The 22,553-nt window shown below is 40.5% G+C and overlaps 1 protein-coding gene across 1 annotated transcript in view; it reads left to right on the forward strand.

Moving 5' to 3' along the window:
- LOC124790063 (tudor domain-containing protein 3) overlaps window positions 1-22,269 on the forward strand; it is a 147,381-nt gene extending 125,112 nt beyond the window's left edge. The window contains exons 11-13 of the mRNA XM_047257627.1: window positions 9,666-9,776; window positions 10,006-10,096; window positions 20,402-22,269. Of these exons, the coding sequence (XP_047113583.1) occupies window positions 9,666-9,776; window positions 10,006-10,096; window positions 20,402-20,517 (318 nt within the window). The 3' untranslated portion in view covers window positions 20,518-22,269. The remainder of the gene's footprint in view (window positions 1-9,665; window positions 9,777-10,005; window positions 10,097-20,401) is intronic.
- Window positions 22,270-22,553: the final 284 nt, after the last annotated feature.

The following is a 22,553-nucleotide window of genomic DNA, read 5'->3' on the forward strand; positions in this document are numbered from 1 at the left end:
CAGACACCCACCAGGGGCTGAAGAAGCCTCAGGTAGCTGGTTGTAGGGCTTTGTGGTTCTCTTCAGTCTCGGAAACTGAATCAAAGAAGCACTCCCAGCAAGGGCAACCAAAGGAACAGCATGAGAAATCGAAGACCCCTAAGATCAAGGAAATTGTGGTCTCACCCGCTCCACCGCTACCTGCAAGCTGCATCTGAGGATGCGGATTCTGGCGTCCGCTGAGGGCCTAGATCTCGCGGTCTCTCAGACATGATGGATGTCATCGGTACTCGATCGATGGCAGCAGGTTACCCAGTGGCGTAATCTGCCTCCTTGGTCACTTCACGCCTTTCTCGGCCACGGACAATGTGATCCTCCAGTGGAACTGCAGTGGTTTCTTCCACCATCTTGCTGAGCTCCGACAACTTCTCAGCCTTCACCCTTTCCTCTGCATTGCTGTTGAAGAAACGTGGTTTCTGGCGATGCGAACCCCTGCCCTCTGTGCCTATCAGGGTTATTACAAGAACCGGGCAGCTTATGAGAGTGTATCTGGTGGCATCTGCATCTACGTCCTTCACTCTCTTTACAGCGAGTCTGTCCCTCTACAAACACCTTTAGAGGCTGTTGCTGCTCAGGTGTGGATGCCTCAGGCTGTTGCTGTCTACAGTCTCTGTCTTCCACCAGATGGTGATGTCCCGCACCGTGTCTTCACTGCACTGATAGACCAGTTGCTGCCACCTTTTCTGTTACTGGGCGACTTCAATGCCTGTAACCCTCTGTGGGGTGGATCAGCGGCAACAGGCCGAGGCAGCATCATTGAGCAAGTATTCGCACAGCTCGACCTTTCTCTTTTAAATACTGGTGCCTTCACACATTTCAGTGTGGCGCATGGCACGTACTCAGCCATCGACCTTCTGATCTGCAGCCCTAGCCTATTACCATCGCTGAGGCTATTAAAGATCGCAGGCAGGCACTCCAGCGTCGCAAGCGGCATCCCTCATTGGCACACCTCATCGCCTTTAAACAGCTCTGTGTGCGAGCCTGCGCCTCATTCGCTAATGCAAGCAGGAGTGCTGGGAAAGGTATGTCTCCACCATTGGCCTCCGCACCTCTCCATCGCAGGTTTGGGCGAAGATTAGGTGACTCTATGGCTATCTGACCCCTGTCAGCGTACCTGTGCTTTCACTGACTGGAGCTGTCTGTACTGACTCCGACACAATTGCACACCACTTAGCGTAGCATTTTGCTCAGAGTTCCACTTCTGTGAATTACCCACTGGCCTTCCGCTCCATGAAAGAGCGGTTGGAACATCGAAGCCTTTCATTTCACACGCACCACCCTGAATCGTACAATACTCCGTTCAGTGAGTGTAAATTCCAAAGTGCCCTAGCCGCTTGCCCTGATACGGCTCCCGGGCCAGATTGCATCCACTGTCAGATGCTCAAACATCTCTCATTTTGCCAGTGACGCCTCCTAGACCTTTTCAACCATATCTGGGTTGAGGGTGAGTTCCCGTCGCAATGGCAGGAAACCATCGTAATCTCCGTGTTGAAACCTGGCAAGAACCCACTGGAGGTGGACAGCTACGCCCCATTAGCCTCACCAACGTTCTTTGCAAGTTGCTCGAATGCATGGTGAGCCAGGGGTTGAGTTGGCTACTTGAGTCTCGGGGCCTTCTGGCTCCGTCTCAGGGTAGGTTCTGTAAGGACCACTCTGCCGTCGATAATCTGGTGTGCCTGGAGTCTGCCATCCGTACGGCCTTTGCCCGCCGTCTTTTTTGACATGCAGAATGCATACAATATGACATAGCGACATCAAATCCTCTCTACGCTTCATGTTTGGGGTCTTCAGGGTCTGCTCCCGATTTTCATACAAAATTTTGTCACTTCGTTCCTTCTGCGTGCAAGTTGTGGCCTCCCATAGTTTCTCCTGAGTTCAGGAGAATGGGGTACCGCAAGGATCTGTCTTAAGTCTCTACCTCTTTTTAATTGCAATTAATGGGCTCGCTGTGGCGGTGGGAACGTCTGTCTCCTGCGGCGGTGGGAACGTCTGTCTCAGCTTCTCTGTATGCTGACGACTTCTGCCTATACTTTAGCTCCACTGGCATTGCAACTGCTGAACGGCAGCTGCAAGTCGCCATCCGCAAGGTGCAGTCTTGGACTGTAGCGCATGGCTTCCAGTTTTCGGCTGCCAAGACCTGCGTTATGCATTTCTGCTGGCGATGCACTGTTCACCCTGAGCCACGGCGAACCTCTAGCTGTGGTGGAGACGCATCAGTTTTTGGTATTGGTTTTTGATACCCGGTTGCCTTGCCTCCCTCATATTCGGCAGCTTAAACAGACATGCTGGCGGCATCTTAACGCTCTTCGTTGCTTGAGTCACATCAGCTGGGGTGCCGATCGGTCTACCCTTCTACGGCTGTACCAGGCATTAATTCAGTCCTGTCTAGATTGTGGGAGCTTGGCTTACGGTTCGGCATCCCCTTCCGCATTGCGGTTGCTGGACCCTATCCTTCACAGTGGGATCCAACTCGCCACTGGAGCTTTCCCGGCAAGCCTTGTCAACAGCATACTTGTGGAGGCAGGCATCCCAATTATTGTCTCCTGTCCCCTCAGTCGGTCATCCATCTTCCAGAATGGCGGCCCCGGTCAGGGTGTACGATCGCGGTTCACGTCAGAGCTCTTCTCTCTGGGCTTGAGGTTTTCCCTCTTCCACCTCTTTTCCAGGCCTGTCTGCGTATACCCCTGTGGTGTGTGCCCCGCCATGCCTTCGGCTTCATTTGGCCCAGGGCCCGAAGGACTCAGTCCTCCTGAGGCCCTCCGCTGCCACTTTCTTTCAATCCTTGCCGCGTTTCAAGGCTCTGATGTTGGCTATACTGATGGTTCGATGGTTGCTGGTTGTATCAGTTATGCTCTTACTGTAGGGGATCATTATGAACAACACTTATTGCCAGCTGGCTGCAGTGTTTTCACTGCCAAGCTGGTCGCCATCTCTCGCGCTCTAGAGTATATCCGCTCCTGCTCAGGTGAGTCCTTTGTTATCTGTAGTGACTGCCTGAGCGGTTTACGAGCTATCGACCAGTGTTTCCCTCACTCTCGTCAGTGATGGCTGTCCAGAAGTCCCTCCATACTCTTGCCCATTGTGGCTGCTCTGTGGTCCTCGTGTGGACCCCAGGTCATGTCGGCATCCCAGGAAATGAATTTGTTGACACGCTGACCAAACATGCTGTCAGTGCACCAGCCTTGGAGATTGGCTTTTCAGAGTGTGACCTCAGGTCAGTTTTGCAGCAGAAGGTACTTCGTACCTGGGGTGAAGAACGGCGCACCCTTCCTTCACCCAACAAACTTCGGGCCATCAAGGAGGCTACTGGTGCGTGGCACTCCTCCTTGCGGATCTCTCGCAAGGACTCTGGGGTCTTCTGCTGGCTGCGCATTGGCCACACCTGGATGACACACAGCTATTTATTGTGCCGCAAGGACTCACCTTTATGTCATTGCGGGTCAGCTGTCACGGTGGTCCACATCTTGTTGGACTGCTCACTTTTAACTCTGCTCAGGCAGACGTTTGCGCTGCCTGATACGCTCCCTGCACTTTTATCAGATGACGTTGCGACGGCAGATTTAGTTTTGAGTTTTATTCATGCAGGGGGGTTTTATCGCTTGATCTAAGTGTGTCTTTTTTTTTTTTTTTAGACTGGGGTTTTTAGTGCGTTTCTTGGTGGTTGGCTTTTCCTTTTTTTTTTTCCTATGGTCGGCCAACCACTGTCACACTCTGTGTGATTTTAATTCCTTTTTTCTGGTTTCTGTCTGTGTCTTTCTTGTCCTGTGTCATCTCCGTTGTTTGTTTTTATTCCTTGTGGGTGTTTCAAGTTCGTGGAGAAAGGGACTGATGGCCGTAGTAGTCTGGTTCCTACAATCCCACAAACCAACCAACCAGCATCTGCTGAGTGCCAGTTCCAAGGCGCTATACGATGGGCCTCTGCGTGGGCCACAGCCCATGGCTTCAAACTTTCTTCCTCAAAAACGTGGGTTATTTAGGCAACCAGCTCTTTGATGTTGTAGCACAGTCCTGTTCCTTGGGTCTTATTTTTGATAACAAGCTGACATGGCTACGCCTCATTCGCCACCTAAAGACTACATGCATGCAGAAGCTTAATGCTCTCAGCCTCCTGGCCCACACATCTTGGAGTGCAGACCATTCCACTCTTCTTCATCTTTACCATGCTTTGGTCTGGTCCAGAGTAGATTATGGAAGTCAGATTTATGGCTCAGCAGCTCCTTCCACTTTGAAACTCCTTGACCCTGTCCATCATTGTGGGGTGCGTGTGGCTGTCGGTGCCTTTCGCACAAGTCCTGTTGATAGTCTTCTCACAGAAGCAGGGACTCCCCCTCTACACATTCGACGGAGCCAACTCCTTGTCTCTTATGCAATCTCCATACGCCAGTTCCCTTACCATCCTGTGTACCCTGTGCTCTTCGCCAGTGAGGGATGTCTCCATCCGAATACCCACCCATAGGTGGGATTGCCGGTTGGCATGCGTATCTCTACCATCTGTTGGGACCTCCATCTGCACTCACTGGACTGCAACCCGTGTCTTTCCTCCCATGCCCCCCCCCCCCCCCTTTGGATGGTACCTAGACCACGGATTAGGACCGATCTATTCAAGGGTCCTAAGGTCTCTGTTGCTCCTACGCTTTACCGGTGTCTTGTATGTGCCATCCTTATGGAGTTCCAGGGTGCCACCATGTTTTACACTGATGTTTCTAAGACTGCTGATGAGGTGGGATATGCTTTCACGTCTCCTACTGGCTTCAAGCACCATTTGCTTGCCAGGATCGTGTAGTGTGTTCACAGCAAAGCTTCTAGCCGTTCACAGGGCCCTCCTTTTTGTTTCTCAGGCCTCCCTTCACAGTGTTTTAATTTTTTCCAACTCCATGAGCAGCCTGCAGGCTATCGATCGATGCAACTCTAGTCACCCTTTGGTCTCTGTTATCCATAACATTATATCTGCCCTTGAGTGTCCCGCCTGTTCAGTCATCTTTCTCTGGGTCCCAAGTCATTTGGGCATCCAAGGGAATCAATTGGCTGACCTTTTGGCTAGAGAAGCAGATACTTAAGCCCCCCCCCCCCCCTCCATTTCCTTTCATGATTCCAGCTGTGGATATGTAGATCTACATCAAATCTCTCTTTGCCCAACAGTGGAGTGCCATTTGGAGCACTACTGCTCGTAGTTATAAACTCTGCACAGTCAAGGAATCTACTGCAGTTTGGCGCTCTTCTTTCTGCTCCTCTCGGAAGGAGTCCACCGTTTTATGCCGTTTACGCATTGGTCGTATCCGGCTCACCCATTGTTTCCTCCTACCTAATGACCCACCCCCACAATGTGGTTGTGGTGCCAGACTGACGATATCTCACATATTGGTGCATGTCCGCTTCTTTCAGCTCTTTGTTTTAAGTATAGTCTCCCTGCTTCCTTAAATTTAATATTAGCAGATAATCCACAGATGGTTGATGACCTGGTCCTCGGTTTTCTCCGTGAAAGTGGTTTTTATTTCCAGATATAAAGTTCTCCTTTAGTTTTGGAGCAGGGATGGGTTGGTTGTGGTTGGGACTTCTTTTGCAGTCTTCACAGCCTGTGCCCCATGACCACCCCCTTTTTTCCAGTTTTTAGATTTGCTCTCAACTTTTATGCTTTTAGTGTGTATGTTCAATGTTCATTATTTTATAATTTGACTCCCCTGACTGAGTCCATCCACTTTTAGCAGACCATCTTTCTTCTGTAGCTCACTTTAGAATCGTGGGACTAGTGACCTCACCGTTTGGTCCCATACCCCTCTCAATTAAACAATCAATTCGTCCGTCAGATTACATGGATAGTGGACATCAAGGAAATCCTTGACATTGGAGAGGAAGTATGGTGCTTTTTGATCATTATTATCGATCTGGGAGATTAAAAGTTTTCCAGTATATTTAAGTATACGATTCCTTTGAGACTTTTGTCTTGGAAAAAGAATGCTCCATAAACTTTGCTGTTATTCAGTGCACAAAACACATTCCATTTTCTGCTATCCTATTCATGTTCCAGAAATATTCGTGGATTTTCACTGCCCCAGATACTATAGTGGTGTTTATTAAATTGACCAATTCAGTGTAAAGTCGATCATCACTAAAGATAATCTTATATATGAAGACAGTAACTATTCTTGAAAGAACAGATACTGTTGATGACCGTGCAGCTTTTCCCTGGAATAAATGATGACCAGCTGAAACCCTCAGCTGCCGACAGGTGTTGTTGATACACCTCGATGTGGACAGCTGAAAATGTGTGCCCCGACCGGGCACATCGAGGTGTATCAACAACACCTGTCGGCAGCTGAGGGTTTCAGTTAGTCATCATTTATTCCAGGGAAAAGCTGCACGGTCATCAACAGTATCTATTCTTTCAAGAACAGTTACTGTCTTCATATATATAGTTAAAAGGCTACCCAGCCATTGACCTTCGTCTGTGCGAACGCGCACAGGTTGCCCAAACTTACGGGAATCGCCAAAGCGTGCGCAAGTAATGAGTGGATGGGCAAATGTCTATAAGGTACTTTACATATGTAGAATTGTGGACAGTTGGGAATGTGAGTCTCACAGGAAGCATGCATGGGATAAGTCCCTGCAGTCGCGCTATTCATCTGTGCCCTCGGTGGCTCAGATGGATATAGCGTCTGCCATGTAAGCAGGAGATCCCGGGTTCGGGTCCCGGTCGGGGCACACATTTTCAGCTGTCCACATCGAGGCGTATCAACAACACCTGTCGGCAGCTGAGGGTTTCAGTTAGTCATCATTTAAAGATAATCTTACCAGTGAAATCTTTCATCCAACCAATGTAACACTTGCACACAAAAATCATTATGAACAGTCCCATCAGTCTTTTAAATCTTGTGCAATTGTAAACTTGTACGGGTTGGGATTCAACCATTCTCTTAAGACACACCAAACAGTCCTACGTGGGATGTCCAGCTCTCGTGAAGCACACTGGGTCGATTTTGACACCCAGCTCTCAAGAAGCATCCATGTTTATTTTTCAGGACTGTTTACGTTGTCAGATGCATGGGGACGACTTGTGGATTTGTTATGTCTTACCAAACATCCAGTTTCAGTAAAACATTTATGCCACTCATGAATAGTAAGCCTACTGGGAGGATCTTTAACATACTCTGTGTGAAAATTACTTAGCTCAGTTGTCGCAGACTTCGGCTCAAATACACACACACACACACACACACACACACACACACACACACACACACACACACACACAGTGACCATGTTTGGAACTGGTAAGGCAGCCATCTTTGCTGTGACTGCCGGTAGTACTTGCAGTGCCGCATTTCTATACTAATGTAACATCTGAGTCAGGACTTAATCAGTTTTCTTTCAAAATGATAACATGACTATGTCTGTAAGTCACACGAGTAAGTTTGTATGAATCTTCATAGCTGTTAAGTCCTTTTCAGTACACTCTGTATACATTTCATGTGATATGCCAACATATAATGATCAGAGGACTCATAACTGATTGATAAAAAGAAGACATGGCAGTATGAATTTTCTTGATTCAACAGTTAGTTTCAGTAGCCTTAGCATTTTCTACCCAGCTAATTGAATTATACACTCTTGAGTATAGTGAGCCGTAGTTAATTGTTCAGCCAGAGCTAGCAGTTATATGTGTCTTATAGTTTATTATACTGATTGGTAAGCTAGTACGAATTTGCACGTGGATCATCACAATAATTTATTCTGACTTAATAATAGTTGTTTTAAGTAACTAATGTTTAGGAAGACTCTCACAGGGAAATAAAAATTTTTATTTTCATTTGTGCAGCATTATTCACAAGGGGTATGGCTTTAATCAAGTGGTATACTGGTTATCTCCTGTAAAACATGGATTTTTAAATTTTGGTGTGGAACCATGAATGCAATATCTTAATTCCTTCTTGGTTGTTACATATGGGAAAAAATGTTGCCTGCTAAGTACCGGGTGGTTATAATTAAAATGGAGCTACTCACAGAGGTCCAATGTGGGCTGTAAAAGTGAAATTTGGTAAATATTCTGCTGCATTGATGTGGAACTGATGTATGCTGGAAAAAAATTAGTTCCAATTTTGGCCACCGGGGGCAAATCTGGCACTGTGAATTCAAGAAAGAGATGGTTCCATAAAATGGATTAGGAATGGGACTTTTGACAGAAAAGGCCAAACAAATGAGGAAAGCATACTGTTGAATTATTCCTAACCACTGCTCACACAATTTGTTCAATGTGAGCACTGGGGATGTCAGAGGGATGCTGCATCTGTAAAACAGCATGATCAACAGTTGCTTGCAACAGGCCCAGTGGAACCCGAGCGATGTGTTCTTGTATACTGGCCTTCAGTTTGAATAGAGACTGACTGTGTACCTGGTAAACACATTCTTTTAGATATCCCCAGACCAAAAGTCTCATGGGTTCAGATCAAGTGATCTTGTAGGCCACACATCTGGGAAACCTCTCTGTGGAAAGTTGCGTTAAGCAGATTTTCACCGGGTGAGCAACATGAGGTGTTGCTCTGTATTGCATGGTGTTGCTCAATATTGCATGGGAAAGCAGGAATTGCTTGCTCTACAAAGAGGTCTCGATAGTGTGCAGATGTCTTGGTGCACCTGACAGGCCTTCTTGATGTGTTCTCTTCAAAGAACAGACAGAATAAAGGAGTGTGTGAATCCACATCACACAGTCACATACTGGTAATGCAGTGGCTCTTTGTGTACAACACGTGGTTTAACAGTACCCCAAATCTGGCAGTTCTGTGTATGCACTGCACACTGTAGTGGCAAATGGGCATTATCACTCCATAGTATATTGTCTTGCCACTTGTCAGCAACTTCATTCTTTGCCAGAAACCTAAGAACAAATTCAGAATGTTGCTGCGTATCATGACATTTCAGTTGCTGAAATGTCTGGATCTTTTATAAATACCAGTGTAAAATAGATTGTAAAACTTTCTGCAGTGTCTACCATGGGATGGACAATTCTCGTGACACTGCATGAGCACAAGCATTAGCACTACCTGGGCCTCATGCTGCATGTTCAGTTGCAGCAACAGCAACTTCATCAATAACTTCCAACAGGATAGGTGCCTTCCAGGCACCACACCAAGGTCACCAATGTTTTCACTTTTTACTGTCATCTTCTTTCAACCATTTAACGACATTGGGCCTCTCGTCGAACCTTTCAGTCAGTGGTACTCTCTCATTGCAGCACTGTAATTGCTATTGTTCACATGTAACAGTTTTGCTGAAAGCATATTGTCTCACTTCTCAGTAGCCATACTGTTGACTCACATTATGGCTTGTCAAACTATGTACAGTCCCAGATCTGCACATGATATATATATATATATATATATATATATATATATATATATATATATATTTATTTATTTATTTATTTTCATCAATTATGCATTAGCACATGTACCTAATTTTGCTGCCTTACAATAATTACAGCTCACATTGGGCTTCTGTGACTAGCTGCACTTTAATTATAACCACCTGATAGTTACGTTAGTGTATTTTGTAAAGATAAATGGCAATATCTTACTGAGTTACAAAAGAATAATTTGTGTTTACATTTGGTAATTCGGCACGATCTTTTGCAGTATTACAATGCGGAAGTTACTGGTGTCTCAGATAGGACTTGTGTTGTGAGGTTTGTGGAATATGGTAACTATGAGGAAGTTCTCCAGGATGACTGCATACCAATTACAGATGTAAGTAACAAATTTGGCCATTGTGTATTGGCTATTTTAAAGTGCATCAGATAAAGCAGAAATTCATTGACTATTTCTTTGTTTATATCTTGTAAAATTTCAATTCTTTGCCTTGCCTTTTTACATAACAGTTACTACATACATTGCTAGACATATTTAAAATGTAAATGAAAAATTCAGTTGAATTTACATACTTCATGTTCTTAATTGCATTGTTTTTCGCTCCTAGGAAGGCTTAGGGCAGAGTATACAGTCATCCAGTGCCTTTAGCAGCTCCTCTGACTCACTGCCTCCACAGAATAATCAGAACCACTTTTCAGGTAATTGCTGATATATTTCCTTCATAAAAGATGATTCTTCGTTCATATTGTGAACATTGCTTTTTTGTTTTTACACTTCTCTGAAATTCAAACCAGTTGGATGACAGTAGAAATTATACTCATGTGTTCTAGCTAAACAATTTGATAATTTTACAGATTGACATCTATGTACAGTTAAATTGCGACAATTCCTTTATGTTATATATACTCTCAAAGTTTTTTTTAAATACTTGAACTTCATAAACAAAGAGCTAGGAAAATTATTTTGGCAGTTATCCTCTTCTGTCCATTTCTGCAGATTGTAGAACTGCAATTGTGTGCCCCATATTTAAGAAGAATGATCCACCTGTTTGTGGTAACTACAGAGGAATTGCCTTACTGGATGACAGCTACAAAATCTTATCGAGCTACCTATTAAACAGGCTGATACCAATAACAGAAGAACTGATTGGGGACTACCAATGCGGTTTCCACAGAAACAGATCCACTTTAGATCAGTTATTCACCCTAAGACAAGTAACTGAGAATGCGTGGGAATTCAATGTAGATGTCCACATACTATTCGTAGATTTTAAAAAGGCCTATGATAGCATACACCGACAGACGCTCCTAAATGTAATGAAGGAATTTAAAATATTATCAAAATTAATCAGATTAGTTAAAATATGTATAGATGAAACTTTATGTCGCATAAAGACACTGGTAAGAGAAACTGAAGATTTTAAGGTGTACATTGGACTGAGACAAGGGGATGCCATTTCACCTGTTTTATTTAACCTTGTCCTAGAGAAGATCGATAGAGAATTTTCTAAAACCTGTCCACGAGGGATCCAGCTACGGGATGTGAACATTACAAGACTTGCCTATGCAGATGATGTAGCACTGATAAGTAGTTCGAAAAGAAATTAATCAGAATGATACAAAATTACTACAAAAATTGCTGAGAAAATAGGATTACATGTTAGTGAAGAAAAGAGAGTACCTGCCCATAAGTAAGAAAATTAGAAAAGATGCACCTCTGACTGTAGATGGATTCAATTTCATGACCTAGGAAGTCTTTTTAGTAATAACAACAGATCAGATATAGAAATAGATGCCCGTTTATCAACAGCAAACAAGACACTTTTTAGTTTCATCAAAATTCTAAGAAAAAGATCACTTAGCAGTAACTTCAAAATCCGCTTATATCAATCGACCATTATACCTGTGATGTTGTATGGATGTGAAACATTAATATTTAGAAAGAAATATGAGGAAAAACTGTTAATATTCGAAAGAAAAGTACTAAGGAAAATTTTTGGACCTGTATACGACGAAAATAACATGGAATGGAGAATAAGAAGAAATGAAGAATTAAGAGGGCTCTACAAACACCGTAACATCGTCGAAGTGCTCAAGAGGAGAAGGTTGAATTGGGCAGGCCATATAGCAAGAATGACAGAGAATAGACTACCTAGAATGGCGTTCAGCAGAACAATAGATGGAATGAGAGGAAGAGGGAGACAGAGAATCAGATGGCGGGATAACATTCGGGAGGACACAACTAGGATGAACAGCAACAGCAACTGGACAAACAGCGCATTGAACAGGCAGAAGTGGAAGAGGCTCATTGGGCAGGCGTATGGTCGATAACACCTTTGCCACATGTGAAGTAAAAGTATCCTCTTCTGTAGCTGTTGTAAGTTATTTCATTTTTCTGCCTTAAGCAAACTGAAAACTAAAAAACTCTTTCACTGGAAGTGATTAACTTTTTTAGCATCACCAGATGCTGTTAACTTTGTGCGTAAATAGCACTAATTACTTTTAATGTTACGTACTTGAAAACAGGTTTCCGTTTGCGTTTTTTAATCAAATTTTGTATGCTGTGAATAACATATAGTTTCAAATCACAAAAGTGAACCGTGCAATGGAATTATTCTCAGTGGCTGAAAAATAGAACTCAAAAGCAGTGAAGATAATTAAATGAATGAATCATTGCACTGTAAGTTCAGTTTCACATTCTTCACACATTGCTGGTGGTGATTTGCTTTTTTATGCTTCGAACATTTAAAACTGATATTTTGGAATTCTAATTGTAATAATTTTTGAAATGCTTATTAATTTTGTAAATAATTCCATTGTATTTTTCAATGTCAAACAAATGTTGATGTCATTGATGGCACATACTTCTGTGACAACAAAAGGAAAAAAATAACAACATTAGACTATATCTGAATGCGGAGCACAAAAAATTCGAACACTACCAACTCGCTTGTATTACACCATGTGTGTGAACTGATGCAGTAGTGTCAAAACTTTTACTGTCATTCTGTAAGAAACCATTGAGTGTTGGCACCTATTACAAAATAAGTATGCATTATTTTTGACCTTCTTCCACAAAGTGAAGTTCCAACTATGTCAGAGTGTGGCCAATTACAGCAGTTCCTCATGGGATAAACTTTCAGCAAACCGCTATTGTAACTCTACACCTGCACATGGAATATGGAGTTCTTACAGTATTTTGTACCAGAAACATTTGGCCAATCCCTACGTCCTGCATCCCTCAGGACTACTATGAAGTAGTTATGCTTCTTAAGGAAAAATTAAACTGTATTGTTTCTGTGGAAACTCCCATGTTTCATTTCATGTGATTTGTAAAAATTTTTATTCTCACTTTTTGATTATCTCCATGAAACCATACCACCACTGAGCTCCTTGATGATTGTGTAGGATGTTACTTGGGGATTGCATTGCACTGGGATGGACAAGGCGGCAGTGATGGACACTCCCCACTGTGACCGTGAGTTACCAAAATGTTCAAAATTACTCAAAGAAATCTTCAGTTAGATGTATTTGGCTCTATTTAGCTGTGTACGGGTGATTTCAAAACAGAAATGCTTTAGGAAGAAATGATTTAGGTTTCATTCAAAATCTTTAATTTATTTCACCAACATCATTTCATCGAAACTAATTGCCTTACCAATGCTTAACTTTTTCAAGTTATTCCACAGTGATGTAAAGAGTGAGCTGTCTAATCTCCATGCCTATTTGTCCTTCTGGTTTGACTCTATTTGTGTGACACAGAACTTTCCAGTTAAACAAGAGCCGATGAGCAATTGTCTCAAGAGACAAGTTAACATGTGCGGTTACTATCTTGAAAGTGTTATTAAACATTTACTATAGCCTCCAAGATGAAATGAAATTAAAATTAGTTTTGTCCACTGAGGCAGATTGACCACAAGTGCCGTGATGTTCGAAATAGCAGTCTGTTTTAACAGTTACACCTTGATAATTTACATATATTGTGATAGCCTAAAAGGCATGTTAGTATGAAACAACTGAGAGGAAAATACGCCAACTGTGAGATACTGTATAGACATTCCATCCCACGCTCACCTAAGATAACCTCTTCTTGTTACTTTGGTTCCTCTCTGTCTTAAGCTGTCTGATGCTTGAAAAGCTCATTCGCCAGGCACTTTTTGCTATTATTGACAAAGCATCACCAGCAGTTATCTTGTAATAGTTACAATTAGACGATGCTTTTTGTCTCTCTGGTTTTTATAAATAATTGACTAATGTATTTAACACATTACTGATCACACTTTTTGTTCCTTGTTTCACATTCTCATCACAACTGCTTCTTCTTCAATGTTATCAGAATCTGGAATTAAACTCGCACTGCAGCGATTCACTTGTTTAATTATGTACTCGGCTTTTGAGTTCTATTTTTCAGTCATTGTGAAAAATTCCCTTACGTTGTTTGTGTTTGTGATCTGAATCTGTAGGTTATTTGCAGCATATGAATTCTGATTACAAAACGTGTTATTCACAAGCAGTACTATGTTCTTTTTCATTTGTTTTGTTTTGTCATAGAGGTGGTACCAATGTAGGCGTTTATAAGGAAACCTGTTTTCACGTATATAATGTTAAAGTTAATTAATTTCATTTATGCATAATGTAATAGTGTCTGGTGATGCTAAAAAAGTGAATTGCTTCCAGTGAATTAGTTTCTTAGTTTGCAGTTTACTTAACCCCTAAGTGGGTATAAAGTACACCAACCACAATTAACACTGTCTTGTGCCGTAGCTGTTTTATAGTTGCGACCACATACATATTCCTTCGTCATTGCTTCAGCCAAACAGTGATAAAGCGTTTGTCTTACGTACAAACGAGTGGCAGTAACATAAAATAAACAGCAAACTAGGTGACAAAAAATTAACAATACATGCAAGAAAATGACCCATATTACAAACTAGCAGCATAGTCTCATAATGAGGTAGTCTAAAAGAGAAATTAGTAATCAAATGAGCGATCAGTAAGATAAAGACAGATATTCTTTACATATGTGCAAAGTACGCTGCACGCCCATTGTGTTATGAAGAATGACACATCTGCTTGAGGGTTAAGACAGAAAAACAAAAATACCTAAAACAGCTACAGAGAATAATTTTCCATGCTCTTTATGTATAATGTTCAAGTGGCAGTCAGTGTATCCGAATATTATTCGTAACTACACTTTACCCAAATCATAGTTACAGAAATGCAAATAAAACTCATTGGTCTTTATTAGTTATTTATACTCCCAGTCACTGCAGTGGCAGCCAGCACCACTGTGTCTTTGAAGGGTGAGCGTTCCTGGTGCCAGTCAGCTCAAGGATCACATTGCCTGAGCAAATACATTCTGCCTGTTACAAGTCTAATGGAGAATTGGCAGTCTTATAGAATATGTTTGGCAACCATATAATTGTTGATTTACTTCCTGGTTTGGTAAAGAATTATCCTGGTAAATTCATTTGATATTTTCTTGTAATTTAGGTTAAATATTCTGAATTATCCTCATGTAAGGGATGACCCAGATGTAGTAGATTTATGATTTAGAGTCCAGGAAGCTCATTCCAACAGAAATTGCAGCTTAGTTTGTTATTTGCGCTGTACAATTTCTGTCTTTGTCATCATTGTGACAACAAGGAACAGTGATGCACATAATTACAATACCAGAAAGAAAAATGACATTCATTGCTCCACATTAAGGTTGTCTTTAGCACAGAAATGGTGCACAATGCCACAACTAAAACTTTTGATAATTTACCCAGTGATATAAAATGTCTGACAGACAGCAAAGTAAAATTCGAAAACAAACTGAAAAAATTTTTGCTTGACAACTCCTCCTCCCCCGCAGAAGAATTTCTGTTAATGTAATGCATAAAAGGTGGTGGATCTGAATTACTGACACACAGCTTTGGATTTAATTAAAAAAAAATCCTAGTAATTGTTCAGCATGTGGCCATATTTACAAATTAACTTGCAATGTGAATGTAAAATGACTCATTTTACATCATTATGATTTATCGTGCAGTGGATCCGTGGAACACAAAACTATTTAACTAACAAGGCAGCCCTGTTTGACACAATCGTACAATAGCTTAGTCGTAAAGTGTGTGCCCTTCAAGCAGAAGGATGTGTTAGTTTTCAGTTCTAATCTTGCTGGAGATTTTTACCCCTTATGTGAAAAGCCACTAGCAGGCAGATCAACAATCAGTATAGAAATCCTAAGACAGCTTGTTTCCCGTAAGTTTCATCATGACCTTGCTTCTGTGTCCTGTAGATCTGAAGCTGAAAAAATTACTGAATTCCACACTTATTTGTGCCTCCTTTTTTACTGTTTCTGCCAACTGTATTGATTTAATTGTGGTACTGAATTATTTGTTAACTGAATTTTGTTATGTATTACTCTCAGTGCTACATTTGCTTACCTTTGTGGTAGTCCTGTAACGCATTTCAGTATGACTGTGTGCTGAATGTAGAGACAGATGGTTTTGAAGCTGAAAGTGCATATTATTCTGTTAATCCGTGACAATTTGGAATAGTTTGTTTTATTAAAAAATACTTTTTTGATAATGTTATCATGATAATTAGTAATTCATTTGTATTAGTGCAGTGCACACTAAACAGCATTTTTTTGTTAGCTTATTGAATACAGCAAATAGATAGGGCAGATAAATGAATCAGCAGCGATATAGTCCCCCACATTATGTAAAACAGTTTCACAGTATTTGGACTGTTTTTCGGCTTCACACCTTTGGACAGTATACTAGTAGCACTTCATCACCTTGCATGTTGCGCTGTATTTAACATAGAGTATAACGGAGCAGTGCAGCATAACGATGAGGCAGGGGTCTTGTAAATTATGTCACTGACTGTACTTGGTGAACAACCCAGTCATTTCTATAAATAAATGTGTTTCAAATGCTGGGATGCTTGATTAATACTAGTGGGAAAAGCTCATTTTTCATTTGTCAGAGGAGAAGCAGCATGTTGGCCATCAAATTTGTAAGGGTAATTATTACAGTAGTTTTATGCCAACTAAAACCTTTTTAATCTGAAAACTCATTGCACTGGGACACAAAGGTTAAATAGGAGGAACACCTTAAAGAAGTTGTATTCACAAGATTGGGGAAAATGCGTGTAATTGCTTAGTATTCAGGCATAGTGATGATCAGAAAGTGGAAGGCCAGACAGAGAGGTTATAATATCTCCACAGAATATCTTAATGCTGTGACACAAGTGCCAAATTCCTGCCTGCAAATGATCTCAAAACCACTGACAGTTGTACAATAAACTACTTTGTAAAACTAAGGACAAGATAAATAATGTAGTGTAAAATATTAACAACTTGGTGAAAATGGATGAAAGTGCAGGAGCATGTTGCCAGAGGTCTTCCAGTCAAGCATAGAAAGCTGGACATCATGTAGTATGAGGTCAGGGTGATTATAACTCAAAATGGACAACAACAGACAGTTGAAGGAACAGGAAAAGAGCGTGTCAGTCACCAAGCAGTTTTGCGCTATGATGGTGTGATTCATTAAAACAGGGCCCAGAGCCATCATTTGGATTGGATGACTTCAGAATCATTGGGAAACTGGAAGAAAAATTAAGTGTGATGAATGTAGCCCACTGCTCGATATTAGCGTGACCCTGTACTCATCCCCCATGTACATCATTTCAGGAGTGCATTATGCCCCGGCTTCATCGTTATGGATTACAGTGCACAACCACGTCAAACTCTGCAGGTAGAGCAGCACTTGGAACAGAGAATATTCAGCAAATGAACTAGCCTGCCCATTCCCTCAACTTAAATCCCATCAGGAATGTATGGGTTGTGTTGGGGAGACATATTATTGCAGCATGTCCACATACACCAATGACCATCCAGCAGTTGTCAGCCATGCTGGCGGATAAATGGAACATTCTACTACAAAGAACTCCTGACCTACCTTGTAGCCAATATGAAACCTTGTTCGGGGGCATGCCTTGCCGTCCATGGTGATCACCCGCCCAGTTACGGACAATGTCCCACCCATTGTAATGTCATCATCAGTTGCAGTGAATTCAGTTTCTTTGAATAAAAGTGTCATTTCTGGTTGTCTCATAACGTATTTCTTGCAGACATCTTCTGTACTATACTACAGCATTTCCTCCTATGCATGGGACTAAGTTTCATGGCAGCGATACATCATGCAAAAGTTGCTTTCATCCTTAAGCTTTGCCAACCAATGTGTAACTTGAATATCTCAGGCACTAATAGGCAGGACCAGATGCCGTCATATTATTTGTGTGAATGGAAGATGGTTCACATAATTGACATGCTACTTTCAAATTTGCTTTACCTGTACAAAAAATACTCAGTGAGTTAGGTGGCACTGTATGAATATAGAATCAAAATAATAAACGGAGTATTTCACGAGATAAGAGGAGGAGGCCTCATACATGTAAGAAAACATACATTGTGTAATGCGGGAACCAGCCGATGGGAAAAGGCAAATCAGGATGAAGAGATACGCTGAACAGAGAATGTCCAAACAATCCTGTTTGAACTGGAGTACCGTTGCACATGATTAGCAAACATTTTCTTTCATAACGAGAATTTTTAGTATTTCCAGAGATACTTTCCCCCATATGTTTAATGTCTTAATTATTTTTATTTAATGTTTTATACATGTTTCAGTGCTTTAGAAGCCTAAACTTTACCACTCTTCAAAGGTGCACAATTATCCATTATTTGAAATAAAGCTTACAACACTTACAGGCTGTATTCGCACACTCCCAGTGCGGCTGATATTTCTGTGTATTATTGCATGTAGTACACCCTCATGTGGGTATATTATTTTAGCTGTCTTTATTATTTAAATACAGAACATCAACTTCAAGATTTTGCTTGTGTCTGATTTCAGCTCATAGCTCAAGGAAACTGACAGGTTTCCTTTTTGTGGGGTAGTGGCTCGTACTGATGCCTACAATGCACATGTTATTGATACAGATTTGAAGAAAATATGTTCTTGCTGTTACATATTATGAAATGTTCACACTGTGTATACATCTTAGTGGTGGTACTGGCATTATATTCCATGATATCGCCAGCTCATGAGAGTGTCATTTTAACAGCTGCTGCATTGCCTAAAGATTTGTTCCACATCATTCATGGCCTACGGCTATTTTCTTTTTTCTCATTCAGCAGGTCTCATAAATTTTCAGGTAGTGGGGAAGATTCCGTTTATTTCTAGTCTTACAAAGCTGTCAACTCAGACAGGTCTATGTGTGTAATGAGGTTATGTGGATAAGTTTTTCAATAAAGTGGAAGCTCTCTCCCTCTCATTGGTGACCAAAAATTTGGAAATACAATCTTGCACAGTTGGGAGTGTTTTATTGCGTAGTTTCTCATTTATGCTTGTGATGTCCCTTTGATGGCTTTCTGTTTGTCAAGTTGTATGCCAGAGTGACATTCCGTGAGAAATCTCCAATGAGAAAATGGGCCTAACAAAGACTGTGTGATCACAGCTTCACAATATTTGGTGACTTTTTTCCCACAAGAAATCTTCTACAAACAGTCTGGAAATTTGACACCCATTTGATGAAGAACTTTTTAACCAAGCCTTAACTGCTTGCAGTGGAACAAGAATGCATTATACAGATGGTCAAGCTCCTCCAGTTCACACCTGAAAAACTGCAGGTGTTAATCGGTCGCTTGAAGAGCAAATATGAGCAATTTGGAAAATAGAATTTGTGCTTCTCACACTGGGTCTGTATTGATAAAGATCAGGTGCTACACATTAATGTGATTGTGTGTATATCAAATAGTTAGTTGACTTAACCGTACTGCTTGGCTTTGAGCAGTCCAGTTCAGCATCCCATGAAGAAATTAGAATACGTGTACTAGCAGAAGCTTCAGTCATCATGTAGACCCTCTGCAGAGTAACATGGAGCGGTTCAGAAAGGGCTTGAAGACCACACAAGTAAAAATTCAGAAATTTGAGATTTATATGTTTGAACATGATCGTAGAATACAGTAACAGAAGCTTGACAATGGTGGGAATACAGCTAATTCAACCACATATCCCCCATGGACAGTTAGTCACTACATAAATGGGCTCATGTTGTGTACATAAATTGTTCTCGTAGCTAGAAGCAGCTCACACACCATAATCAATTTCAATGAGAAATTGCTGGAGATGGACAGTAATACTCCATTCATCATCCACTCTACTACCAGAAAGCTTCTTGCATAGTTCAGTCATATAATTTTCACGTCCCCTCATTCTTATTACTATCCCACTTCTTGTAGGGACTCTCTAGTCTTTCACTGTTAGTCTATGATCCAAATCCATATCCCTGTCTGGTTAAGCTTTGCAATCCGATCTTTAATTTCTGATTGCTTGTCTTCCCAGGGTATAGTCCATCTAATAACTCCTCACTGTAACTAGTAACTGTAACACTGTAACTAGTTGAAAAATATTGCATTACTCTAAAAGCGGCACTGCTACCTTCCCCTCCACACTGCCCCCTCCCTGTACATTAATTCTGCTTTCTTTGCTATATTTCACCGTAGTCTTTCAAGCTGCCAAGATATTTAGAATATAATCCACTTTCTCATAATTACTTTATTGTCTACATCATTCCCCATATTTATGTTGTGGTTGTTTTATCTCTGAGAAGAATTATTTGTCCGTTGAGTTGTTCAAGTGTTTCTTTGCCACCTACATTCCTTTTCATAATGATGTAAAAATTCATTATACCATTCAGGCATTTGGTATTACCCTATAGTCACCCGAGGAGATGTATTTTAGCATTTGTCTGTTACACTTCTCTAACCCCTAATTAGTGTTCCTTCAGTTTCTATAAACCTCTCTCACCAAATTTTAAAATTTCTTGCGTGTTCTAATATGGTTCTCATTCATCTAGTGTTAATCCGCAGTCTACATTAATGGAAACTGCAGCTAATACAATACATATTTGGTAAGATATTTTGATAATGTTTGTTGTTTGGTACAGGTATACTTGAATTTCGCCGAGGTGGCACAAGGCCGTACATAAAGAGTGCAGGTGCAGATCGTAAACCTCCACGCATCCAGCAACAGTTGTACATGCCTCCAGCTCAGCGAAAGTGACTGGAGGCTTAAAGCCTCTTCCAGGACTTCTGTCTTTCGCTTTTAACTTTGTAACTCAACATCTGTATGTAAAGAATGTATTGGAAGATAGGCGTGATTAATAATTGGCTAACCATGGTTGTGTAAGCATCATTCAAATCATGTACCTATAGGATATTACTACTAAAATCTAGACAGAATCATTTTTAAACTTATCAAAGTGGAACATGAAATGTGCCAATATATTTTTATGTTAAAACTCATTTCTTTGAACCCATATTGCGTGTTGTTACTATGGAAACTAACTTTTATGTCATCTGTAAAAGCAGCTTTTAATTGCTCTTGAAGAGAGATTTTTGAAAAAGAACATTCTTCTAATTAAGGAATGTGGTGTTTGTGTAGTATTGTATGTAACAGTAATAATGTTGTAATTTTGTTTCTGTATGAGTAAATTGTTGCCCATAAAAATATTTTGAAGTTACCATTATTTAATGGCTGCAGTATAGGTAAATATGATTTTAGTTATGTCAGTTAATGTTGGAAAGTTACAATTCACTGATACATTTGTAGACTCAAATAATTATTTTTAAGTAACCTGCACTGGAGATCTGTGCAGAATCAAAATTAATTTCGAAACTACGCAAATTTTTGTTTTTGACTTTAAAAAATAAATGATTGTTAGTTATGTTTCAGCTGAGAATAATACATTGGCTGTGAGGAATGTTTCTTGTACATGATTTTATGTGTTAGCAGTGTGTGAGAAGTAATGGCCTTAACTTCCACAGGAGAAGCTAATGGTTGTATTTTTCATGGCAATACATGATTAAGGCAGCTTTTCTTCTGTATTTCATGAAAAAATATGGTTTTCAGTTTCAGGTGTTTTGTGTTTCATTCAGAAAAATGCCCATAGCATGTCGGCATTAAGAAACATTCCACAAGTTCTTTGTGTGAATGATTCTGCAGTATAAAGGGAAACTAGATAGAGAGAGCTCGGCAAAAATTCTTTTGTAAATTTATTTCAGGTCTGTGACATAATTCCGCACATTGAAAGTTTGTATGTAATCTCTCTCTCTCTCTCTCTCTCTCTCTCTCTCTCTCTCTCTCTCTCTCTCTCTCTGTCTCATTTATAATTGAATTAATTACAAAAAATAGTTAAATGTATGCATTCTTCTAGATGACATTATGTTATTACATGGCACTTTTGTATTGTCTTAAGCATGTGTAGCCATGAAATTTAACTTTTGAGATACTTGAGTATTCGAATGTAGAGCTGTTTATCTGAATTCTGAAAACGTTCCTCCAGTTTATGGAGAAACAATAAGAAAGATTTGAATGAATGTCAAGTATCATCCGTATTGAAATATGTTTCTGTCACAAATGAAAATGTTACAGTCACATTTGTCAGATTATCTACTTGACTATCTTTTACAAAGTTATATAATGATGTTTCAAGTGTAAACAGAGCAGTTAAACCATTTTGTGTTGAAGTTACAGAGGTGAAAGTGTCAAACAGTGGAGGAGAGCTTGCATTAGTGTTTAATAATACCTGAAGTTGAAGGATATTGTTCCTTGCTGTACGTTGGCTGAGTGTTTAATTGGTAATTCTTGTTCTAAATGAAATATTTGAGTTCTCATTTAAATTTCAGAGCAATTCTAACAGCTAAAGCAAAAATACAGCTGACAATATTTGTTGTTGTTTTATATTATGTTAAAAAAAGAAATGAGATTATGTGTAATTAGTTTTTTAGTATTTAATACAGTATTTATTTCTTACTCAGAATAAATTATTTATTTTGTAAAAAAGAGTACCATCCTTGTTGTATCAGTATGGTATGCAAAGTATGACAATAATTGTCAGAAACTTTCAGTTGTTCTGAAGCAGTTTCTTGATGCAACACAAATTATTATGCAATTTAAATTGCTTTAATTGGTTGTACTCATTTATGGTAATGGGGAAGGAGGAAGAACATAAGGACTGACATTGGCAATTATTACTTTGCGTAAAAAGGGCGGAAAACCTTTTTCTTTTTGTTCATTATAGGATGAAATTAATTTTC

The sequence above is a fragment of the Schistocerca piceifrons genome, chromosome 3 (genome assembly GCF_021461385.2).
Source record: "Schistocerca piceifrons isolate TAMUIC-IGC-003096 chromosome 3, iqSchPice1.1, whole genome shotgun sequence".
NCBI lineage: Eukaryota > Metazoa > Arthropoda > Insecta > Orthoptera > Acrididae > Schistocerca > Schistocerca piceifrons.